Consider the following 25,622-nt stretch of genomic DNA (forward strand, 5'->3'; position numbering starts at 1 on the left):
AGCTGAAGAAAAGCAACCCCAAAGCATGATGCTGCCACCACCATGCTTTATTGTGGGTGTGGCGTTTCTTTGGTGATGTGCAGTGTTGTTTTAGCACAAAACATACTTTTTGAAATGATGACCAAAAAGTTTACCCCTGACGGTGGTGCAGTGGGTGGGACGATTGCCTCACAGCAAGAAGGTCGCTGGTTCCAGCTTCGGCTGGGTCAGTTGGCATTTTTGTGAGGAGTTTGCATGTTCTCCCTGTGTTTGTGTGGGTTTCCTCCAGGTGCTCCAGTTTTCCCCACAATTCCAAAGCATACCTGTCAACCTTCCCGTTTTTCCCGGGATTCTCCCGTATTTTACTGTTCTATCCCGCTATCATCCCGTAAAAGTATTTTCCCGTATTTCTCCCATATAAAACGTGAGTCTTCTGTGCTTTTGCTTTGTTTAGGAATGAAAACACTAATAAATAAATATTAAAAACGGCACGATTCCATTTCCTTTTGATTACAGGTGCCATCACCCATCCTATATGATCCTCAAAACATATAATATAATGGTGCATAACGGTCAGCTGACGCGATCCATAGTGATAAACAGATGCTGTTTCCCAAACGGATTCTGTACACGCGATTTAAAGCGGAGAGAAAGTCTGGCTTTTGGGTGCGTGTTTAAACAGACATACACACATACTTAATAATAATAATAACATATAAAGATGTCGATCTTGGTGGGGGGTTTTCCCAAACACAACTAATTTTGTCTTAAATGAGCACAAAATGTTTGGAAAGCAGTGGAATGCTTTTATTATAACGTTATATGTGTGCATTTTTAAAGTGACGCCTCTTATTTAATGTAATAAAAAAATCTTAATAAATGAGAGATTCATTGGTTGCTCTTTAATCAGAATGTGTAAGTTATACATTGGAGAAATGGCTAATGAGATTGATAGCTTGATTCTTTTTATTATAATAGCTATTAATTTTAATAAGCTGAACTGTTTGCTAATGTATTTGCTGCTAATGTATATATTTATTTTTCTTTTGATAATACATGTAAAACATATTACTGACCATTTAACTGTTTATTTACAATAAAACAGCTCTAAATGAACATATTTAGTAATTTGGGGATTTTTTAAGGTGTGGGGGGGAATCCCTGATTGTGGTGGGCATATCCCTTATTTTCCCAGGTATGGCCCAAAGACATGTGGTTTAGGTGAATTGGGTAAGATAAATTGTCCATAGTGTTTGTGAATGAGTGTGTATGGATGTTTCCCAGTCTTGGGTTGCGCTAGAAGGGCATCAGCTGCATAAAACATGTGCTGGATAAGTTGGCGGTTCATTCCGCTATGGCGACCCCAGATTAATAAAGGGACTAAGCCGAATTGAAAATGAATGTGTGAAGTTCAACCTAGGTTTCATCAGACCACAACAACTTTTTCCACATGCTCTTGGGAGATTTTAACCAGGCCTGGATATTATTTGCAAGAAAAGGCTTCCGTCTTTCCACCCTATCCCACAGCCCAAACATGTGAAGAATATGGGAGATTGTAGTCACATTTAATACACAGCCAGTACTTAAAAGAAATTCCTGCAACTCTTTTGATGTTGCTGTAGGCCTCTTGCAAGCCTCCCTAATTAGTTTTCTTCTTGTCTTTCATTAAATTAGGAGGGTCATCCAGTTCTTGGTGGTACACTGTTGCAGCATAATTTCCCCACTTGATAATGACGATCTTTACTGTGTTCTATGATATATCCAATACCTTGGGAATTCTTTTGTACCCTTCTCCTGAGTGATACCTCCTAACAATGAGATCCCTCTGATGCTTTGGAACCTCTCTGCAGACCATGGCTGTAGGTGTAAGATGCAACTATGAAAATGCTAATGAAAATTGCATTAATTGCACTGCCAAAATTGTACTCAATTTCAACAGTATTTTCTGATATTTCAAAGGGTTTCCTTTAAAATTATACCAAACTTTTGTATTTACTCCTCTGCATGTGGTTATGGGAAGCTTTTTAAATCAGAAGGCCAAATTCAGACGGAAATACCCAAATTAGCCCAAAAGCTTAACAGGTTAATATTACTCTGTAGTTAAATGAAGTTACACTGTAAGTACGTCACTTTAAAATAAACCAAAGAAAAAAATACTAGGTGTGTGTTGAAACAAACATGCTCACTGCACGTGCATACATGTGATGTGAACAATGGAAATGCATAAATGAGTCCAAAGAACACCAAAAACAATGACACAAAAGAATAAAGCAAAATACGTGGAATAACACTTAGTGCCATGTCATGTTCTGAGTAAACACACACACACACACACACACACACACACACATTTCTCATGGAAGAGTCTGAGAATTTTAAATACAGTACTCTAAGCAATGGCTTAAGAACTTTTGAAATAAAGGCTTTAGATTTTTATATACTCTTTTATATACTCAACAACTTCATTAGGAAGCATTTGTAAAGTGATGCAGAGCTGAAGCTATTTGGCCTCTCATAATTATTTTTATAATTTGCCATTTGTAGATTTTTTATTTGAATAATTGTCTTTTTTCGATGGGGTATATGCACAGGGACTTTTAATTTTCAGTCAGCCAGCCCAAGCGCTTCCAGTGAACTGGCAATATTACAAAATCGCTAAATCTATTACAAAATCGCCACGTTTAAGATCTATTTTCTTTAAAAATCAGTGATCTTCACTGCCTGGGTTTCAGACCAGAAAAGAAGCACTGTATTAAAATTCATGTTCACCCACCATGTCTTTAAAATATGAACATTTATTTTACCCCAGTATTTTCAATTGAGTTTCTGTGCTAGCCTGCTGCTACTGACGGCACTAGGGCTTACACAGTCTGTTTAGGTTTATTTAACTAAATTGATCTTAATAACATTTCATTGTTGATGCTAAAAAAGTAGCCTTATAAAATTGAAATTAGTTACATTAACCTTTCACAGCAAGTTTACCGTAGTCTGGAAAAACACTAGCTGTGCATATAGCCCATTATAGTCGTTTTCTCTGCAACATTTTATTTATGAATCCCCTAGTGACAAAGTCCTGTCTTTTTTTCTTGATAATGTTCATTTGGAAGCAGACAAAGATCCATTTTCCTGCTTGTTGGGTGTGCAACAAGAATAAAAAACGCACAACTTGGCACAGGTGTGCAGAAAGGACACTAAATGTATTTCTTATAGCGATAACACAAGAATACTATACTAAACTCTTGTATTTTATGTTCAGTGCACTCATTCACCTCATACGGTAACCTTCCAAATGGAAACATGCCCTTGGTGAGGTTGTTCAGCCAAGCAAAACGAAGCCAATGTTTCAATGAACAACCATTCTCACTTTCCAGAACATCAAAACAAAAACATCACACAAATAGTTTTGTTCATTTTAATACTGTTGACGAGAAACAAGTCTAACCAATAACAATTTGGTGCAATAGCATTTGTCAATGAAGAAACATTACAAAACAGACATAACAGATTATTGCATTTGAAGGTAGTCCGAGACAGTGTAACATGAAACATGAATCCATCAAAACCATTACACCAGTGTAAACTATTCATTCTTAAAAACGTTTTATCGAAATGTTCAAAAACCATCGACTGAAAAAGTGTCCAAAGTAAATAAACCACAAGGAAAATACGTTCATGCTACACTGATAGCTTTGTAGCATGTATAAAGTAACAACAAAACAATTAACCACTTCTTTTTTCAACCCAGGCTCATTCTGATTACGCACCCTCATATACATTTCTAGAGAGTTCCAAATATGTCCCAGGAGCTACATGTTTTTGCAGTTTTTGTTTTCAGGAATCCGCCATAGGACGTTGTGTATTCTCAAATTTCTCTAGCAAGTACACTTGCCATTCTCTAGCCATACACGCCTGTTCTTCTCACATAAATCCACCAGAGGCTGCTGTCAACTAACTAAAGCTGTGTCTCAAATGGCACACTATACACTATGCACTCAGGCACTATGTACTTCTGCACTTACACACTCAACAGCATAGTATATGTATGTAGTGTTGTCCCAAATGGAGTACTAATGTTTATTTACTAAACGGAAATTCAGTTTCCCTGATGACATTTGACGGTCTCCAAATCAGTGAAATAAATGACAGAAGTATCAAATAATACCTGCCGTGAGTATAATCACATTTATCATCGGGGGGCACTATAATCACTCTCGTAGGACAATTTTGCTTTCACCATCCAAAATAAAGTTATTAAACATGTGTGTCCGATAACTCCACCCCTTCAGCTACTTGAGCAAAGCTGCGACTGTTGAGTGCGTTAAGTGTTCATCATTACACACTTCATTTTACCAGCTGAATGAGTGCATCATCCAGGTATTTAAAGTGCACTTATTATTTTTTAAGTTTTCAGTATAAACACGCTGCTTACACTATTTAAACTACAAAATGGTGTAGAATAGTGCGTAAGTAACGCCCTATTCACACGGGGCTTCAGCGTCAACGCTTCCCATTCACTTTGAATGGGTGACGTCAGGCGTTGCCAAACTGCATTGTGGATCCGTCGGCGCCGCTTCAGAAGCGTTCCTCGCTGCAGAAGTTGGGACTAGCTCAACTTTTCAAGCGCCGACGGAAGCGTCAGCCAATCAGATCGCTGTATGCAAATACACCAGCTCAGACAGTGGCCTATTGCTGACTGAATTTCATTGGCTGACGCTTCTATGACGATCGTTTCAGCTCCAACTTCAGACACGCCTTCTGTCAAGCGTTGACGCTGAAGCCCCGTGTGAATAGGGCGTAAGGGTTTTGGGACGCAGCTTAACTGACCGATCAACTGGTCCACCCACCTCCTTCCCTAAATCCAACCGATAGTGTTTTAAAAAGCACAGATTGACCCAACCACCCTCTACCCTAAACCCAACCAATAGTGTTTTCAAAAGCAATCCAGAATAAAAAGCCTTCCTGCAGCCTGATTTTTACCACATTTTTAGATTTTACCACATTATTACTGTTTTCTCGTTTATTTTATTATAACTATTATTTTATTTTTATTTTATTTAACTATTTCATTTATATTAACTGCTTTCTAGAACCATTTTTCACTGGACTTGAACCCCGTCATCATGATCCAACTCCACTCTGCATTAGGGTTGGGCAATGTTAACATCTTTTTTCGACATTAACAATTTGGCATTGTACGATGTCTAATACAGAACATTGCAATGGACGATAGCCTCGTTGTTGTAGGTAGCGGTAAATTAATCATTTATGAATAATTAAATAATTCATAACGAATTAACTATTTGTAGCCTACCGTTTAAACTACCTGAACCCGCATGGTCTTTGTTTTGCCCATAACACAAATGACCACAATTAATTTTTCCGCAGGACGTCGGCATGAATAGGCCATGTGATCTGTGTCATTATAATGGGGTCGACAAACTTGGTTGGTAAAAAGGTGCACAACCAACAGGAACCAATCAACAGTATCTGAGGTTTTCGCTAAAATTAGTTAGTACAAGCGTGAAAGCGGAAGAATGAAGCATTGTACTGACGCTGTGACATGTTACCTGAAAGATTCAAAAGACCGAAAAGTTGTTAGATAGAGACAAGATTAATTAAATATCACCTTAACAGCTATAGTGAGATGCGATCCAGCGGTACAACCTTGATAAACTGTCCAACGTGCACTGCTCTCTGGCGTTTTGTGCTCCAAGCACCTACTGACTGCTGGAGCTCAGACACGCATACGATGTAGCATGTCGGTTCAGCATCGTGATGTCTATCAGCCATCAGGGATGGACGATGGCATCGTCTGTCCACCCAACCGTACTCTGCATATCAAGTCTGCCGATGTACGTGGCGAGCCACTTGGCAAACTGGTAACAGAGGAAAAGCCATCCATAGCAAGAAAAGGAACGCCGTCATACTTCGCCGTATTGTTTGTTTTAAAGACGAAATGCAACCATTCGTTCCTCTGGCTACATAATTTGCGATCTTAAGAAATATTTATAGGGCTATGTTTTCAGAATGAGCCTGTGTTGCTTTTGTTTTTTTTATCTTTTTTATTATTATGTTTTCCTCAGGGGCCTTTAAACATTAACTTATATCCCTGATAAGAAATTATGCTGGAAAAATAATCAATGATAAAAACTATTACGTTTGAAGTTTTAACCATAACACGACCAATACTTAACATTTCAAACATGCTCTGATGTGAAGGAGGACAGTGTTGAACTGCTGGTTAAAGAGTAATCATATCTGAGTCCCATAAATTCATAACTCACCATGTGCTCAGTCTATGACGTCTGTGTTTGGTCATGTTTGCAGAACTATTGTCAGTATGTTGGGAATGTTCCCTACCTGTAGTGTCATTTCTGTAAACACATCACCACTATATACACTCAAATCACCACCACACATACAAACACCACCCAATACCTACACCAGTGCTTTAAAAATTCACTTATAAGCAGGGCTGGGCGATACATACACATCGTATTTTCATAATGTATTGGTGCTGGCAGTAAAAAAAATGAGGCAATGTTGTAAACTGATACACATGTCGCAAAGATTTAATATAGTAATAATTAAAAGATGAGGTCAAATTAAATGTAAATACGTTACCTTTGATCCTCAAATGTACTGTGTGTGTTCCCTATGAAAGTTTGCTTGCAAAAGCATTGACGTCAAAGTATTTCTATCGCAAATTGTTTGCAAGCAACCATAAATGCAGAGCATTTTTTTTTCTAATCTGTTTTGTTTTAGAATAACTGTCACTTTTAAAGCTTGTGTAAGGGTTAGTTCACCCAAAAATTAAAATTTGCACACTATTTACTCACCCTCAAGTGATTTTAAACCTCTTTCTTTTTTCTGTGAAGCATAAAAGAAGATATTTCAAAGAACTTTAGAATCCAGCAACTACTGAATTTTTAATAGTAAGATTAACAATTACAATGGAAGTCAATGGGTAACGATTTACAGCTTTCTTCTAAATCGGGCTGCTAAATATTTCAGCATTGATATTGTGATGTGATCATTCGCAATAGTCACACCGCAAATATATGCAAAGTTGAGTATGGATTATAATTTAACATTTAGCAAAAGTTTTTTTGAGGCCTGAGACTGTGTGAGGAGTTTAAAAGCATTCAGGCATGACAAATTATACCATTAGTAACTTTTTTTTCCATTTGTAATTAATTTTTATTGAATTATTTATAAAACAAAGACTATGCAGTATTAATTTACATTTGATTATTGAATTACTGTTTACTTGAGTACTGTTAGACTTCTCTGAAAATAATAAAATGCTGTTTATTTCATTCGTATCTTTCCCTTTATTGAATTTAGCTATGCTTGTAGATTGTTTATTAAATTTTATGCAATCGCTTAATCATCCCAATCAGTCTAAAATTATAAATTCTTCCCATATAGTTATTCAAATACTGTGGTGAAATTGTATTAATATCGCAGTATTTATCGCAGGAAAAAAATACAATATTAGATTTCTTCAATATCACACAGCCCTACTTCAAACTATCTTCCTTGGTTTTTGACTAACAAAAGAAACTCAAACAGGTTTGTGACAAGTGAAGGGTGAGTAAATAATTACAATTTTCAATATGTAATAAAATGATTAACATATATAAAGTTAAAAACCATGTGGACAGCATAACTTGATTCTAATTGGTTAATATGACACGTTAAGATGTTTGTATGTGTAACTTATATATCACCTAAGTCTGGGAGATTAATCGAAAATGATATTCATTTACATCTTGTCAGAAAAGTTTGATTGTATTACACCTATACCACATGCTTTCATATAAAGCAGCATTAAAGAGTCGTAGTTCACTGATAAGCTACACAAAAATAGTTTTTAGTATCAGATTTGATTTAATCTTGTGAGAAAATCATTCTGTGACAGCTTTTAGTGTCTCTTCAGAGAAAACAATGGCTCTGTGTAGTAGATGCTAATGCAAAATGACTTGCGAAATAAATCCTTCTGTGACATGATTCAGTATTAGTGTATTTATTTGTTACTCTTAATCAATGAAAGCTGTGAAATCTTGTTTATGATCCAACACCATATATATTTACATTAGATGTCGCCTACGCTATTGACTGGCCATCCGGAGCCAGAGATATGTAAACATTTATACATATATCTATGATCAGGGGCCTCATGTACGAAGACTTGCGTGGAAATCTTACTAAAACATTGCGTACGCACAAAGCTGTAAATGTGCGTACGCAGAAAAAAATTCAGATGTATGAAACACTGCGTACGCCCAATCTCTTCTTTTGTACATCCGAATGAACGTGAAACTGAGCTCAACACGCACGAGCACAAAACCCCTCCGTGGCTCCCCCCCTGTATGAATATGCTAATGACTCTACTTTGGCAAAACCCAACGAAAAAGCAAAGGCAAAAGCAAGCAAGAAGAGAAACTTTGAACAGAATGAGAATTGGAGGTGCTGCTTTCGGATGTAGACCGGAGAAAAGCGGTGTTATTTGCAAGTTTGTTCTCCGGAATTAACAACAAAAGAAAAAAATAGAGTGGGAGAGTTTAGCTGATGCGGTTAACACAGTTGGGTCTAAACATCGCACTGAGTGAATTAAAAAAGAAATAGTGTGGTTTATATGTGTAAAATGTTGCAATGCCCTTAACAGTCTCAGTGGCGCAGCTTGTAAGATGCATATCAACATGTTTTGACACGTTCGAGCATGAACTCAGTTCGAATCCCGCGTCTGATGAACTCTTTCTTCTTTTTTCCCCCGCTACATATTAGATTTTGCCAACTATTTATCACGAGAAAGACAAGTAGGAATCATTAACAAGTGTGTGCATCATATTTTATTTGCACATGTATTGAATGGTAATGTTTCTGATTCACGTATGCAAATTCATCTTCAGATAGTGTCTTTATAGCAACGTGCGTGCAGTACATAGCTCAGATTACATTGGGAAAACAGGCGACCGCTGCAAATTGCGCTTTAATGTTTAGCTGGTCAAATGTATGGTATAGAAACCTTATATACCTGCTAGATGAACCCGTCTCATACAGCTGCCATTGCAAGGCTCAGACACTTTGTAGAGAGGAATTTAACACAACTGCCTCTAGGAGTCGCCAATGGAAATAAAACACACGCACAAAAAATGTGCGTACGCCAGCCATAAAGCTGGCGTGGAGCTGCGCACATTCCCACGTTCAGTTCATTGTTAGTAAATCCAAACGTGAGTGATTCTGAGTGTGAAACCTGGCGTACGCAAAGTTTTTGTGCGTATGCAGCGTTGATACATGAGGCCCCAGGTGTTTTCACTGTGGTTAGTACAGATTTTTAGTTTTATTTTTTCATTTTTTAATTGCAAAAGTAAATCATTTTACATCACTGTTCTACATTAATGGATTAGCGACTTTTGCCGACAGAGCGTGTGTTTGTGTGCATAGAAATATATTATCTTACCTCCCGGTTAAATTTGACCTAATCCGTGTCCTAAAACACACCCCTTCTCATGCTTTCACTTTTAATTCTTATGAAGGGAGTGATTCGTTTGTGAATGCATCTCCATTAAGAACAACTCATGTGAACCATTGATATCCCTTCGACTCAATGTGCATATCCACCTTTCTGATCTACATAGTATATAACATTTGTAATATTCAATAATTCATAGTGGAAGGTATGCACATTGAGGCGCAGACGCTGTTATGTTATCAGACACCCTTATAGGTTACTTCAAAAACTAGCCGGTACTTCACTTAGACAATAAAAATACAACTTTCCGGCACCGCAACATCTTGTTGTCATATTTCACTTACATTGTTTGCTATTTTTATTGAACAAAACTAGCATAAGCCTAGTATTTAGTGTGAGTTGGTGCTAGTTTGCCTTATGGTCAGTGCGATAACTGACTGTATTATCATCAATAACTTTACTTGTTTAGCACAAAAGTTTGTACCATACAAAAACGTAAAACACAAAATCTTACTTATGTATAGTTTTGCCTTTATGCTTTGTTTTCTGATTACTACACCTGTACGCAGTGCAAAAGTCCAGCATCTTCAGATTAGCTTGACTAGTGAATGGCTTTTGTGCAGGGAGCACTGTACAAACGTGGCGGCGGTATCGACACATGCTCAGGGTCTGTTTGCGATTGATATCTAGTGTAAATATCTATGATGTAACACTATCCGCTAGTTAAGTGTGACATCACACAAAGCAGCTTTCGGGTCCAAACACTATATCAAACTGTATGGAGAGACTCATCAAATGGTAATAATAAACATTTACAAAGCACTGTAATACTTTCGAAAATCATGGTATATATAAAACAGTAAAACAGTGCATTATGCGTCACCGATACGTCACGACTTAAACCGATGGAGTTTTACTGGATTTCTTCTTCATAAAATTATTTGAAGTTTCCATGATTTGAAGCATCCTCCAGCCTTCAAATGAGATATAATAACCATTACACCAGGGCTGCTCAATCCTGTTCCTGGAGATCTACCTTCCTGCAACACAGCTCTCACCCTGATCAAACACACCTGAACCGATTAATTAGGACCTGAACAGCACTTGATAATTACAGGCAGGTGTGTTTGAAATGGATAGCAACTGAAATCTACAGGAAGGTAGATCTCCAGGAACAGGGTTGCGCAGCCCTGCATTACACCATGGCTCCCTGACAAGATGACAAAATGTGCATGACAATTGCAGCATTTCTCAATTCGATTAATCACCCAGGCTAAACATCACCCAGCCCCACTTTTAATCCCTTCATATTTCTTCCATCAGTCCTCAAAAGGATAAATACTGTAACGGATGTAATACTATGTGGAATACTTCATGATGCGTGCAAATGCAGATTTTACAGAGAAAAAAAAATACTTACGTTTGGCATTGAGTAGTAGTTTACCACACTACTAAAATGAAAACCTATTTCTGTTTGTTTCCTTTTACTCCTTTAAAATAAGAGCTAAGCCACAGAACTGGAAATGTAAAGCACTAGAGGTCAACAGTTCATAGCAACAACTTCAAAGCCACTTGAAATCCTTCGTAAAAGAGAGAACAAGAGTAAATAAGACAGCACATGCTTTAGGGAATCATTATAGTGGAGATAAGACAAAATGGTCCATTATTCTGTCTTGGGACAGGGTCATATCCACACCGCAGGTCAATACAGTGCATTGCTTCGATCTCTGCACTGTGTGTTCTGTGCCATACCGTGCAATTTATACAGCGACGGGCAACACAGTGCAATGAAAGTCACAGTATGTAACAAAGTAACCTCGCAGAGAAAACATTAAAGGTCCCTGGAGGAAACAACTTGCAAATTCAATGTTTAAGCATCTTTTCTTTAAGCGATAGTTCATCCAAATATGACAATTCTGCCATAATTTACTCCCCTAAGGTTATTCCATCCTTTATCAACTTCTTTGCTCTGTTGAACACAAATATTTGGAGGATATCAGCAACGAAACTGACCTTACCATTGATTTACTGCCATAGTTGGAGGAATAAACATAAATGAGCATAAATGTGTGGCAATATCTGTTTGGTTACTGACATTCTTCTAAATATCTTTCTTTGTGCTCAGCAGAGTAAAAAGAAGTAGGATTGGCTAAACATGAGGCTTAGTAAATAGGAGAATTTTAATTTTTGGGTGAAGTATACCTTTGTTTTAAAAGATTAGTCCACCCAAAAAACAATATCTTGTTATTTATTACTAACACTAATCCAGAGATTAATCTTAATCTTCAGAACCAAATGTAAGATATTTTAGATTAAATATGCTTTAACTTTCTTCACCAAGAGTTCCTTTACTGAAACAAGGATGGAGGATGAGGGAGCTCTCAGAGTTCATCTAAAATATCTTAATTTATGATTCAAAGATCAACAAAGATCTCAAGGGATTGAAATGACATCAGGGTGAGTAATTAATAACAGAATTTTCATTTTTGGGTGAACTTACCTGTAATATTCTACCAAATAAGACATTTCATTTATGTGATTAGGCCCAACCTAGTCAAATCTGAACTCTATTTTTTAAGTGGAGTTAAAGACCTACATATAAGTGTTTCCAGCGTTCTTAAAAGCATCCCAGCGTATGCTCCCAAAACTAATACAAATTAAATTTGATAGTGTTCCTAAATTGGTGTTTTCTAGAGTTACACGCGACCGACCTTTGCGTCGCCTATGGCACCCCACACATCAAACACAAACTCATCTGGAAAAGCAAAATCGCCCAGAGTCTCGTCCAAAGCTTCAGCAAACTCATCTGGGTTCTTTTTATCCTTGCCAAGCTCCACCATTGTCGCAGCTGTAAAAAAACGTGAAGAGTTATAGAAGAGGCTAATTAAAAAAAAACATACAAAAACAGGAATATGCATGGAAACATACCAAGTTCACTGTCTCTGATGCCCATGTAGCTCTCCAGCAGATCATCAACTTTCTCAATGGCTTTTTCTTCAAAAGCTGAAGGCTGAAACATAAAAGAAAGAATGAATATCAGACATTCTCTTGCTTAAATGAAATTTATAGCTGATCTGAACTGCGCTGATCTGAAATTGTTTCTTTTTATTATTATTATTTCTTCTCCTAAGGGATTTTTTTTAAGTACCATATACAAGCGATTAACGACCTCAGAGCTCATAACACAAGGGGGTCAAACTCAGTTCATGGAGGCCAGCAGCTCTGCAGAGTTTAGTTCCAGCCCTGCTTCAACACACACACAACTGTAGGTATCAAACAAGCCTAAACCACTCAATTAGTTAGATCAGGTGTGTTTTATTACAATTGGAACTAAACTGTGCAAAGCTGTGGTTTGATACCCATGTCATAATAGTTCTGTCTATAATTTTAAACAATAACCTATAAACCTTTTCTGTCCCAATGGAGAAATTTAACATTTTAAAATTCTAAAACCCAATTGTTTTGTTTAGTTTACTACTGATATGTGATCCAAAGAAAATCAAACAAAAAAACACAAAATCAGTCATAGGGTTCATTTTATGATATTAAGATTCATATATCATTTGAAAGTTGAATAAAAAAAGCTTTCCATTTACTTTGTTACGATAGGACAATATTTGGCAGACAACTGATTGAAAAATCTGCCTTTTTAAAAGCCCTTAAATTTGTGCAAATAAAGTGCTCAAACTAAGATTAACAAAAAAAATAAGTTTTGGCATTTACAGTAGGTTTTCATGGAATATGATTTTTACTCAATACTCTAATGCAGGGGTCTCAAACTCGCGGCCCGCGGGCCATTTGCGGCCCTCAGTGCAATATTTTGTGGCCCGCGCCGACCGGTGTCAAAGAGAAGGCAATGAAGCAAACACAGATGGCTATAAGGCGCCGTTTAGGATTTACATCAATCTTCGCTCATTAACACATACAGAAAATGTGCATATACACCTATAAATTACTTGCATATACACCTATACTATTAATTGTTCAAAACATTTATGAAACTTGCACATATAAATATAAACTTGATTTATGCATACACACGCACGTAGATATAAACTCGATCGTTGCATAAACACCCACAATAATACACTCATGTACAACTCGATCCTTGCATATACTTGATCCTCACATAAACATCACACACACACACACACACACACACACACACACACACACACACACACACACACACACACACACACACACACACACACACACACACACACACACACAAACTCGCTGTATGCTAGCACAAAATAAAATTCACAAATATATTTATCAGAAATCTAAGTATTGCAGAGCTGATAAAATAGAAAGAATGTGATTAATAGAGGTATTAAATCTGTTAAATTATGAAAATGTTTTATATAAAATAATATAAAATATTAGTCTATAAATAGACTATATAAAATATATAAGAAATATTTAATTTAATTTAGTTAATATACACAAATATAAATAGACATAGACCCCTTAAAGGACGTTCAAGATGAAAAGCAACCAGAACTATGAATGTACTCAAACAACTCTTTTCTATTGCAAATATTAATGCAGCCTATACTCTTTTTGATTTTTTAATTATTATAATAATTATTCTTTTTCTGTTTTTTTATCTGATGTGGATGTCATAATTGTAAGATTTCTGTATTATTTAGATTGTTAAATATTCAGCATAAAAAAAATAAAATAAAAAAAAACGCTGATAAAAAGTTTCTGTTCATCACGTTGGTCAAGCTGACCCCCACAAACTCATTCATTAATTCATTTATTCTCTTTTCAGCTTAGCCACTGCGGAATGAACCGCCAACTTATCCAGCAGGTTTCTACGCAGAAAATGCCAGCCGCAACCAAACTCTGGAAAACCCAACGAACTATCTCTACATATTTGATATATATAAATAATATATATATATATATAAGCAGTTTTATTTATTTGACAGTTTATTTAACATTTCTTGTTTGTAAAGGCTAAATGAACATACATTTTTTGTACTGTTTATATTAAAAAAAAAAGTTATAAGTTACACATAAGTATATATATATATATATATATATATATATATATATATATATATATATATATATATATATATATATATATATATATATAGTTTTAAGTTATAAGAGCCTGACTTTGCAAATTCAGTTTTCAGACATTTGTGGGTATAGAAATCTATTGTGTGCATTCTTGGCAGTTTTTTACTGGCTTTGTAATATTGTCCATATCGATATCGGAAATATATCGTATCAACCGAAATTAAGAAATATATATCGTCATATAATTTTTTCCCATATCGTCCAGCCCTACGAAATATAATTGTTTACAATACAGGAAATAAAGGCAAGCAATCCGTCAAATTGTGCAGAATTAGTGTAAGCGGTTAAACAAATTAATATATTAACTTATCTGCGCTCAACCAAAAAACGTTACCTGAGAACAAATGATAGATTCAAAAAACCAAAGAATCGTTAGATAGAGTCAAGATGAATGAAATATCACGCTTACAACTATAGTGCAATGAGATCCAGTGGTAGATCCTGGCTGAACGGTTCGATGTGCGCTGCTCTCACCTGGGGAGGTGCGCTAAAAGCACCCACTGACTGCCTGGGGCTCAGACGTCCACATACATTGCAGTGCTTGCAAGAGTGTTTGTGAGGTCAAGTGATGTGCGTTTTCAGCGGTGTAGTGTGGATGGAGATCGTTTTAGAAATGCTAAAGGAAACCCCAATGTGGACGTAGATCATTTTCGCCCTAAAACTCAGTTTCTAAACTAAAACGTATTGGTGTAAATGGGACTTAAGACTGGTTTAGCAGAATAAATAAGTATAGCTGAATAGCACAACACAGATGACGCTTTGCTGCTTTTGTTAAAATTGTAGTTTTGTAAACATTAAGAAATTATTAAAACTTCTAACCAATCCATAATCTTTTGCAATAATGATTGCAACTTATGTATAGAGTTATGATACAGATCAGGATAAGCATGCCTATTTTTTTTTCTCTAAAAACCTTTTACTTAAATCAATGCCATTTCTGAAACATTTCTAGCCTCAAATGCTAGGCTCTTCTAGAATTCTTTCCTGTTGTTGCAACAATGCTTTTATACATCACAACACAATTCTCACAATACTGCTCACAAATTTTTAAATGATTCTTTTTAAATTTATATTTGCCACAATGTCCTATGTCCTTGAATTTAACCACAATCTACTTTTATGCACAGTAAATCACATATTTTAATGTGCGTCATATTGTAATTTTTGGTGACCCTTGAACTAAAACAGTGTTGAGCCATTCATTCAATCTTACCAGCTCCTCTACAGTGGCCGGTCCTTTAGACCTCAGACGCAAAGTTCCTCTGCCCGTTCCTAACTGTGCAGAGCCAGACCTGCTTCCTGAACGCTGACTGATCATGTCTGAAGAAAAAAAATTATTTATATATCAAAATGATCATATCAATTTCCCTGCAAAAGCCGACTTCAACAACAAGATACTGGAACACTTACCAAATGCCTTTAAGGGTTCCACCATCTTCAGGAAAAAAGTTTTCCCTTTAGGCAGCTCCTTCAGCATTTTGGCGACCTCATAATGGCGACAGCCAATGAGTATTTGCCCGTTGATTGACTCAATCATGTCGCCCACATTGATAACTTGGATCTGGTGAATAATACTGCCTTCTCTTATTCTCTGCAAAAGAAACAGATGGTTTTCAGATGACTGCAGCAGACCCACCAGAAGGTATTTAAAAATACAGTTTTAAATTAATGTGATCATCAAAAAAGTATTATAATATGATAATTAGCTAAAACACATTTCTGCTGAATTGCCAGCAAATAACTATATTCCAAGTCTCAATTATTGGTCAAAATGCAGTAAATAAAACTACGGTAAAACAATACTGTAAATTATTTTTAAAAGTAAAATGTGATCAAGTCCTGTGAGTAAAAATGTTAATTTCAGCATCATTACTCTAATAAAAAAAAAAAACATTTTTATTATTGTTGTAGACATTTTTTGAAAGTACATTTTATTTATTTTTTAAAATTATTATTTGGCATTTTGTTTTGTTTTTTGCATTCAATTTGAATGTCATAAAGGCATGGAAAATGGAACCGCAGTAAGCCAGAAGACGCACGGAAGTGGTTGGACACATTTGGACCCCTTCATGTACTGTTTGGTGATTATCTTTTTTCAAACTAGTTTTATTTGAAATATTTTTTTACTTAAATTGAATGCATTTTTGTATGTAAATGACGGATTAAATAAACAAGAGAATCAAATGAAAGCAAATGGAGTGTGTCCGAAAACAAAGACCAAACCACACTTTCGCATCCTTAGCCAAAATGCCAGAACAATTATTGGTAACACTTTCATTTTATGGTCCATTTGAGTACAAGTAGACTGTCTGCTTAATATCTGTTGATACTGTTGCTAAACAGACATTTAACTGACTATGAGAAACGTTGCAAGTACATGTCAACTTACACTAACCATAGCCCTGACCCCAACCTAACAGTCTACTTATAATCTAATAATAATTAGTTGGCATGTAGATGCAATGTAACTTTAATTCAACAAACCTACCATCAACTGCTGTATTTACGTGGAAACATAGCTAGTTTTTTTTTTTTTTTTTTTTTTGAGTCTCTATTAAGCCCAAATAAACAACAGCTACTTGGAATAGATATTATTCTTTCAATTATACCATCACAATTTGATAAAATATATTACAGTTTTACTGGAAGCTCAGATCATTCTTACCTTAATAAAAGCATAGCCAGCTCCATTATCAGTGATGGTGAGCCCCAGTGCATCCTCTCCTTTAAAGACCTCCACCTCTTTCCTCTGACCCTTCACATGAGCGAATATAAAGTCCTCCAGTCCGATCTGGCCACCCAAAAGCTTGTCCATATCCACTTTGTGAGTGTTCAGTGTGCAAAACATCACCTGAGAACAAATGTAGGCATTTAGTTGACATATTTAACCAGGCTTGCTCTTATACAGGGTTGGCCAAATTTTTTACAACTCTAAAACACTCTAACCATCAGCTAGTTACCAGCTAATTTAATTACCACCGTGTATGAAATGAGCTATACAAAAAAAACACAGGTTTGAACACAGGTTTCTTAAAATGTCTTGGAAAAGCTGTCAAGATTCTCCTGGGTTTAATCTGTCTCGGTTTGTTCTATTTTTTTCCCTACATGATGCTGAGATCAGATTTCTTTGTGGAGCACTGGCTGCAGTCAGATTCCTTATGGCTTATACATGCAAACTTACTGAATTATCTCATTGAATTACAACAAATACAAGCAAAATTTATATTTGGAATTGAAAATGTAAATTGCTAATTCCTACAGGGCTGTACAATATATTAAAAAAGTAATCATTATGCAACGACCATAGGCAATATGCATATCACAGAGAGGTGCGATAAGCTAAACACATTTTATTGGCCAAGTACTTGTGTGTTATGTTTATTGGTTGTTTATCCAATTTTTACAGATAGGACCTTACTATTTTTAAACCCACCTCCCAGGAGTTGCTTTTAGGCTATTGGCTAAACTGGCCCCAAAGGTAAAGAGATACTCTCTCTGTATGGTCACGCACTGAAGCCAAGCAGGGCTGTGCCTGGTCAGTTCCTGAATGGGAGACTACATAGGAAAGCTAGGTTGCTGCTGGAAGTGGTGTTAGTGAGGCCAGCAGAGGTGCTCAACCTGTGGTCTGTGTAGGTCGTAACACCCCAATATAGTGAAGGGGACTCTATACTTCTCAGTGAGTGCCGTCTTTGGGATGAGACGTTAAACCAAGGTCCTGACTCTCTGTGGTTGTTAAAAATCCCAGGATTCATACCCCAGGCAAATTCTGACTTAAAGTCACTTTTATTCAACCAGAAATCAACAATCCAAAACACACAGCAAAAGTGTTGAAGAAATGGTTCACAGACAAAAACATTAACATTTTGTTATGGCCCATTTGTAGAGGGAGCTTCTGTAAATATCAGGTTGACTGCAAGGAGAAAGTCCAACGTGAAAGAGATGGAGCTCATTGCTAAAGATGAATGGGTAAAAATACCATTAATGACCTGCAAAATCTAGTCAACAATTATACAGAGAGCGTTTGATTGCTGTAATAGCCAATAAAGATTTTTTTTCATTGATTATAGAGAAGGGTATGAATTATTTTGGTTATTCAACTGTTTTTTCATTTTACAGTCCGTGGGAGTTTGGATTTTTCACTCTCTCTCTCGTTGTCTGTCATTCGTTGTTTGTCTCACCACATCACCTTTTGATCTTCTATTTCTTCCTTCTCAAGCATTTGCTGATTGGATCCCGAGCCTGTCACTCCTCATAAGGGTGTTTTCTCGTTCACCAATAAGGCTTTGTCCCTCAGACTTTAAATTTGACCGGCATGCCTTGTTTGATCAGTGCTGTGTTTGTTTGTGCTGTGTACGCTCCCTTGTGTTTTTGTATTATGGTTTGATCCTCGTCTCTCTGAACTAATCCAAATAACTGTAAATCCGATATGGTTTTAAAGTTCATTATTCCGTTTAGGGGAAAAAATATTAAGTTAACAAATCGCGTGACATACAGTTTGCTTGTAGTTATTCAAAGTGTTCAGAAACATTAGGTAAGTGGGTGTATTTCTCCGCTTTTTTGCATTTCTGTTAATTCTATTAGGGAGTACTTAATAGTTTATAGTTAATAATAGTTTCAATAACTCATTTCAAATAACTGATTTATTTTATCTTTGCCATGATGACAGCAAATAATATTCAACTAGATATTTTTCAAAGACACTTCTTTACAGCTTAAAGTCATATCCAAAAGCCTAACTAGGTTAATTACTTTAACTAGGCAGGATAGGGTAATTAGGCAAGTTATTGTATAACGATGGTTTGTTCTGTAGATTATCGAAAAAAAAAAAAATAGCTTAAAGGGGTTAATAATTTTGTTAAAAAATTAAAACTGCTTTTACTTTAGCCAAAATAAAAAAATAAGACTTTCTCAAGAAGAAAAAATATTATAAGACATATTGTGAAAATTTCCTTGCTCTGTTCAACATGATTTGAAAAAGAAAAAACAATTCAAAGGGGGTTTAATAATTTAGATTACCACTGTATATCTAATGTAATATCATATTGTACAGAAATAACATTATCAAAATAAACATAACAGCAATATTTCATATCTTCCCAATATTGTGCAGAAATAATTTCCTCCTGACACACTACAGCAGAAATAACTGACTTTAAGCATTTTTAGTTTAAAAAAAATACTAGTGTTCAAATAATTATGGCCACCACAGTAATGCAAGCAAACATAAACACTCCTTACCTCTGTTGGAGGAATCCCAAAGGCCTCTCCTATCTTAGCATAAAGCTCACGCACGTTACTGAAGCCCTCGATACGTCCTGTGGGGCTGCCGTGAGCCAGCTGTGTGTGGAAGATCAGTCGTGGGCGCAGACTGGTGGGTGGAGGTGGTAAACCCTCATGGGCAGCTCCTTCACCCAAGCCAACCCTGCCACCATCCAGACCATCCAACCCTGAGACGTTCAGTCCAGCCCGGATGGGTTCAGCCTCCTCGTTCTCCACCAGCGGAGACGCCTTCTTTCTGCGTCCCAATCCAAGTGGCATTTTTGGGCGCTGCTGTCTTTAATGCAAAAGGTGTGTGCACAAGCTTTGATACCGTTCTTTATGTTCCCAAATCAAAGGAGAAATCTCTGGAATTCAACCCATTCAAATCTCCAGATCTATAAATGTAAACAGAAACAGATTGTGATGAAAAAGTTTTAAAAATATGCAAGCTTGTTTTCGATATAAGAAAAAAAAATATTGAGGTAAAGTTGGTTTTATATTAGCACATTCTGCCATTTTAATGGTCTGTATATTGTTTACTACACTAACTAGAATATTCAGCACATATATATAACAGCATTAGCACTATTTAATTGACTGTGAACAATGTTGTACTTTGAGAGTCATTCGCTGATAATATAATTTACCTATTCAGATTTTGCAAATAATACTTTTGAAACTTCTAAGGAATGCAAGCGTATGTTTTACAACAGCAAACAGTTTTTGTCCCCCCTCCTAACTCATCCCATGTCACTGAGGTAAAGCTGGTTTTATAATCACACATTTGTTCAGTGAAAAACTTGTAACATGCTCATATATTGTTTACTATGATACTATGAACATTCTGTATAAAATTCGGTCTGTAAGTATGACTTCAAAACAATATTAAAGTTGCAAGCAGAGATGAAAGGAACCTCGCACCCGGGCTCATCATTAACAAGAATTGTGTGTCTTTGGTATATCAAATATTATTGTTTAAAAAAACATTAACAGAGACGTTTTTGAGTATTTTTTAAGCACTGTAAACTACTTGCTTACACAAACAAAATAAAGAAACGCTTTCGATATTTTGGCAAAAACTAAATTTTTTTCATGACAAGGTTGACATTTGCATGTAATTGCTTGTGTGCGTGTAAAATGTAGCTCGGGGGCCACTCCATTAAAAGTGCATAGGTGGCGTCGAGCCATTTTGCCAAACCCACTTCTGAAACCTATAACAAATGTGTATTTTCATCACTTCTGGTCCACGTGCAAAGTTTTGTACATATACATAGTCAGACGCTTTTATCCAAAGCGACTTACAAATGAGGAAAAGGAAGCAATTGACACAACTATAAGAGCAACAATGAATAAGTGCTGTAGGCAAGTTTCAGGTATGTAAGGAAAGTGTAAGAAACAAAACATTAGTAATTTTTTATTTTTTTTTTTGTAGTTAGTTCTCAGAGAGGGAATTGCATATTAGTAACGAAAGTGGAGACTAAATAGTAGAGTTTTTAGTCTTTTTTTGAAAACAGCGAGTGACTGCCATTCTAATGCAGTTAGGGAGTTCATTCCACCAACTGGGCAGATTGACAGAAGCGTTCAGGAAAGCGTTTTCTTTCCTCTTTGGGATGGAACCATGTGGCGACGCTCATTCACAGAACGCAAGTTTCTGGGGGGCATTTTGAGATTTCAAGCATTTTAAAACCTAAAAAATGCAAATCATTCTGAAGAAAAAGAATATGAAGAATAATAAGAAGAATAAACAAAGCAATTCCAATACAGCCTACACACTATTAGCACTATTTATTTGACAGTGAACAATGTTGTATTTTGATAGTCCTTGGCTGCTAATACGATTTCACTATTTAGATTTTGCAAAGAATTCTTTTCAGAAATTATATAAAGTCAGAATTAGAGATGCACAAATAAGCGGTTTCACTATTAACCATGCTTTAATTTGTCAGGGTTAATTATTCGTAAAGGCTTCTCAACACGGTGTTTCGCACATTGGATAAACTATGACTAAGGCAAGCTCGTGCAAGTTTATTATTTCCAATGGAGGGACGCACACGCAGGCAATGAGCTCACACTTTTCAGGCGCACTAGTTGAGATGAGGGATTTTGTGACAGGGGAAACTGCAAACAGCTGAAGTTTAAGGAAGAAGCAATGAAAAGTACACCGGTTTGCAACCCCACTTAAAGTTACAAATATTAACGGCGATGAGAGCGATCATGTGGTGATATGATTCACCAGGCAAGATCAATCCAGTGATTTCGGAGAAAGTGAAGAAAAACTCGGAGTGGATCAGCTGTTTAATGGCCCGAATCTCGTTGCAGTGCATTCACTGCGTTCAAATGGATGCTGAATGTAAAATCTAAGAGTGTATGGATCTTTGCCAAAAAAGCTCGACTTTACTAAGTTTAAATTGAAACTTCGGCTCATGACATAATGTGCTGGTGGTCATGTCAAGAATCCACAAACACAGAGAAATGTAAATCAGTGCATAACAAGACTGAGCATTTACAATGACACAAACTGAAACCAAAACCTTTAAAGAGTGGCGAAGTGAGACTTCTCTTCCTTTCTTTTGTCCGTTCTTTCTGGTTATTATATTGACATCCGTATAAAAACAATAGTGCAAAAACATTTATTACTGCAATACTTCATTTTTGTTTGATGCAAACCATAAATTTATTTGTCATAATGTAACAGTTGGACTTTTTATAGCAGATAACTCACATTCAAGCAAAGCGGCATGATAATGTTATTCATTGTTAGTATTATTGTCATCATCATCATCATAATATTTTATAATTATTAGACAATAATTTTGCAATTATAGCATAAATATCAATAAGTTATAACAGAATTAGTTAATCGTTTCTGGTTTTTGTTAGTCCTGATTTATGTTGTTTTCAAATACAATAAATCTGTTAATATACAATTTGCAGTAGTGCTCATTCATTTTTAGTGGGTGCTTCTAAACTTTTTATGATGCTCCTAAAATATTTGAAGTTGGAAGCAACGGTGCTACCAGGTAAATACTTTATAGTATATATTATTTATTCATTGTTCTATCGTTTATTTACAGTGTAAAAATAGTTTAAATGTTAAACAATTTACTTATTTTTAGCACAGAGAGAAATTGACTATTGTTTTTTAATATTATTTTGTGCTAGTTAATTAATTTCTGAGCAGCTATAAATAACTCTTTAAAATATAAGGTGGTTTCATGTGATTTTCTAAACTAGTGGTGTTTAGAAATTAATGAATGCATAATAATTATGATAACCGTGAAACCGTGATTATTTGTTAGACTATAATCGTATAACAAAAACCTATAATCACTGCATCCCTAGTCAGAATGTGTGAACATAAAACCAACTTTACCTCAATACCCAAGTTTGGCTGATTCCTTGTGATTCACTTTTGTTCTCACAACTCTGAATTTACTCAACATCTTGCAAGATATTGACTATTTTCTTAGAAGTGCTAAAGGCACAGCTATAAACGCAGCACTAATTATAAACTCAGAAGCTAATAAAGTCAGAATTTCAAGAAAAACTAACATTTATAACAAATTTACAATTCACAAGCTTCAACATAAGAGGTTATTATAGCGTAAATCTATTACACACCAGCCTCATGCAAACAAATACAAGAATCAGTTAATCAGCAAAAATGTTATAAAATATTTTTTTAAAGATTATTTTAAAAATGACACATTATAGGTCCATAAAACTTTTATTTATTTTATTCCAATAAAGAATCTATGTATGCTATCAATATATTTACATTTATATGAGATCCCTGTCACCTTTTTATCAAGCATTAATCACAAAAGAAACATTTGTTCATACAAGCAAAAACAAAACACTATATAATATAACCCTAAAATGAAATTTGTGTGACTTTTTGGTAATAAAGTAGCAATAATGCAAAAATTTCCATACATCTAATAACTAATTATGGCTCTGCCTTGTTTATTGATATACCGTTACATTAGTCATCCTTCAAACAAACCTCGAACTAGTAAACAACAACCTCACTAACTGATGAATTCAACTCAAATACTTAAACTCGCCATTGAAAAAGTGCTTTCGTGAGTTAAAAGTTTAAGGGTTAAAGCATCCTGGGATTCTATTCATAGACTCAAGCTAAGGTTAGCACGTTAGCATCCTGTAGACATCACGACACTTACCAAACTAACACTGGCAAGGAGAAAACCATGAACCGCTGGACGCCGAGCTTATAGTAAGTTCATTACAGGGGATGATTGTTGAGGAGTGTTAATGCAGGAGTTTAGGGAGTGTTGTAGTGTGTGCGAGGAGGGCGGACATCACATCACTCAACAGAACACACACTTCTTCCTCTATTGACACACTGAACAGCAGCGCAGCTCAAACACACGCGCGCCCGCTGCTGCCGCCTACAGCACAGAAGACATTACAAACTTTACAATGTGATAAAACTCACCTTCATTCATTCCTTTTCCTTTGGCTTAATCCCTTTATTTATCAGGGGTCGCCACAGCCAACTTATCCACATATGTTTTACACACCAGATGGCCTTCCAGCTGCAACCCAGTCTTGGAAAACATTCATACACTCTCATATACACCATGGCCAATTTAGTCTATTCAATTTACCTATAGCGCATGTCTTTGGACTTGTGGGGGAAACCGGAGGACTGGAGAAAACCCAGGCAAACACAGGGAGAACATGCAAACTCCACACAGAAATGCCAACTAATCCAGCCTGGACTCGAACCAGCGACCTTCTTGCTGTGAGGCAATGGTGCTGGCCACCGTCTCACCCCAAAACTTGTTATTCTTACAAATGTATATATCTTATCATTAAAACTTGGCTAAATTAAGCAAAAATAGTTCTTGTTTATGCATAAAAGACAATTAACAAAATAATGATCAACTATTTCATATAATTTGCATATTATTTGTGCTGTCTGCAATAGATATCACAAAATAGCTCAGCTCTTTTTTTGTACAATTTTAGGTTAGTTTGAAATGAAAATTGCTTAATCAGACTACATAACTTAGTTCACAAATACAGGAGATTGCAATGGGATTTAAATCAATAAAAACGTTCCCCCATTTTGTGTCCCCTAACACACACTTTTCAAACCAGTTACACCCTTAATGACAACATAACTAGTTTACGTATAGTAAGAAATTTTTAATAATTCATATGCTTTTAATTTTGTAAAAAAAACAAACTAGTTATAGGAAGTACTATTTTAAAAGGAACAATTGATAGTTAAATTTGATACTTATAAATAATTAACAATTTGATTAATGTTCAGTTTACCCACTGGCTCAGATGAACTACTCTCTCTCTCTCTCTCTCTCTCTCTCTCTCTCTCTCTCTCTCTCTCTCTCTCTCTCTATATATATATATATATATATATATATATATATATATTATGTATGTTTTGCCTGTAACATCACACAACGGTCTCTCACCCTTCACCTTATTGTATTTTTCCGCCCACATAGTCAGCAAAGAGCAGAGACTACAGTTTGACAAACATTGCTGTTGTTAGAAAACAAATTTTACTTTTAAGCCTATTTTAGTCGAGAATGTAGTTGTTTAGATTGCAACTGCACTTTATTTATAGTGCCTATTTTAACATATTTACAATTTCCATTAGCCTGCCATAGTGTAGTAGACCAAAGATAGTTGACGTTGTCTATCCACAAGATAGCGCCAGGACCGCATAATAAGTCCTTGCTTGGCTTAAAACCTATATTTTACAGTTTATGATTAAAACAGTTGTGTTTTCTTGAGCGCAAAGCTGAAAAACGGAAGC

The 25,622-nt window shown here is 35.8% G+C and overlaps 1 protein-coding gene across 2 annotated transcripts; it reads right to left on the reverse strand.

Annotated features, from left to right (window-relative positions):
- Positions 1-6,968: 6,968 nt before the first annotated feature.
- gipc1 (GIPC PDZ domain containing family, member 1) lies at positions 6,969-24,173 on the reverse strand. 2 transcript variants are annotated; one of them, XM_005163776.6, is made up of 7 exons: positions 23,998-24,173; positions 19,793-20,208; positions 17,220-17,405; positions 15,965-16,145; positions 15,768-15,874; positions 12,386-12,467; positions 6,969-12,305 (listed from the first exon to the last, which is right to left on the reverse strand). In XM_005163776.6, exons 2-7 carry the CDS (start codon positions 20,090-20,092, stop codon positions 12,154-12,156), a joined length of 1,008 nt encoding a protein of 335 aa, XP_005163833.1. In that variant the 5' UTR covers positions 20,093-20,208; positions 23,998-24,173; the 3' UTR covers positions 6,969-12,153.
- Between the last annotated feature and the right edge of the window lie 1,449 nt (positions 24,174-25,622).

This window comes from Danio rerio, chromosome 3, assembly GCF_049306965.1.
Source record: "Danio rerio strain Tuebingen ecotype United States chromosome 3, GRCz12tu, whole genome shotgun sequence".
In the NCBI taxonomy this organism is placed as follows: Eukaryota; Metazoa; Chordata; class Actinopteri; order Cypriniformes; family Danionidae; genus Danio; species Danio rerio.

Excerpts from the sequence above, each read along its gene's own strand:
- gipc1 (XM_005163776.6), bottom strand. The coding sequence starts at position 20,092 with ATGCCACTTGGATTGGGACGCAGAAAGAAGGCGTCTCCGCTGGTGGAG. Across the intron at positions 17,406-19,792 it reads TTGGGATTCCTCCAACAGAG|GTGATGTTTTGCACACTGAA; the intron begins GTAAGGAGTGTT and ends ATTTGTTCTCAG. Across the intron at positions 12,306-12,385 it reads CATCAGAGACAGTGAACTTG|CTGCGACAATGGTGGAGCTT; the intron begins GTATGTTTCCAT and ends GTTTTTTTACAG.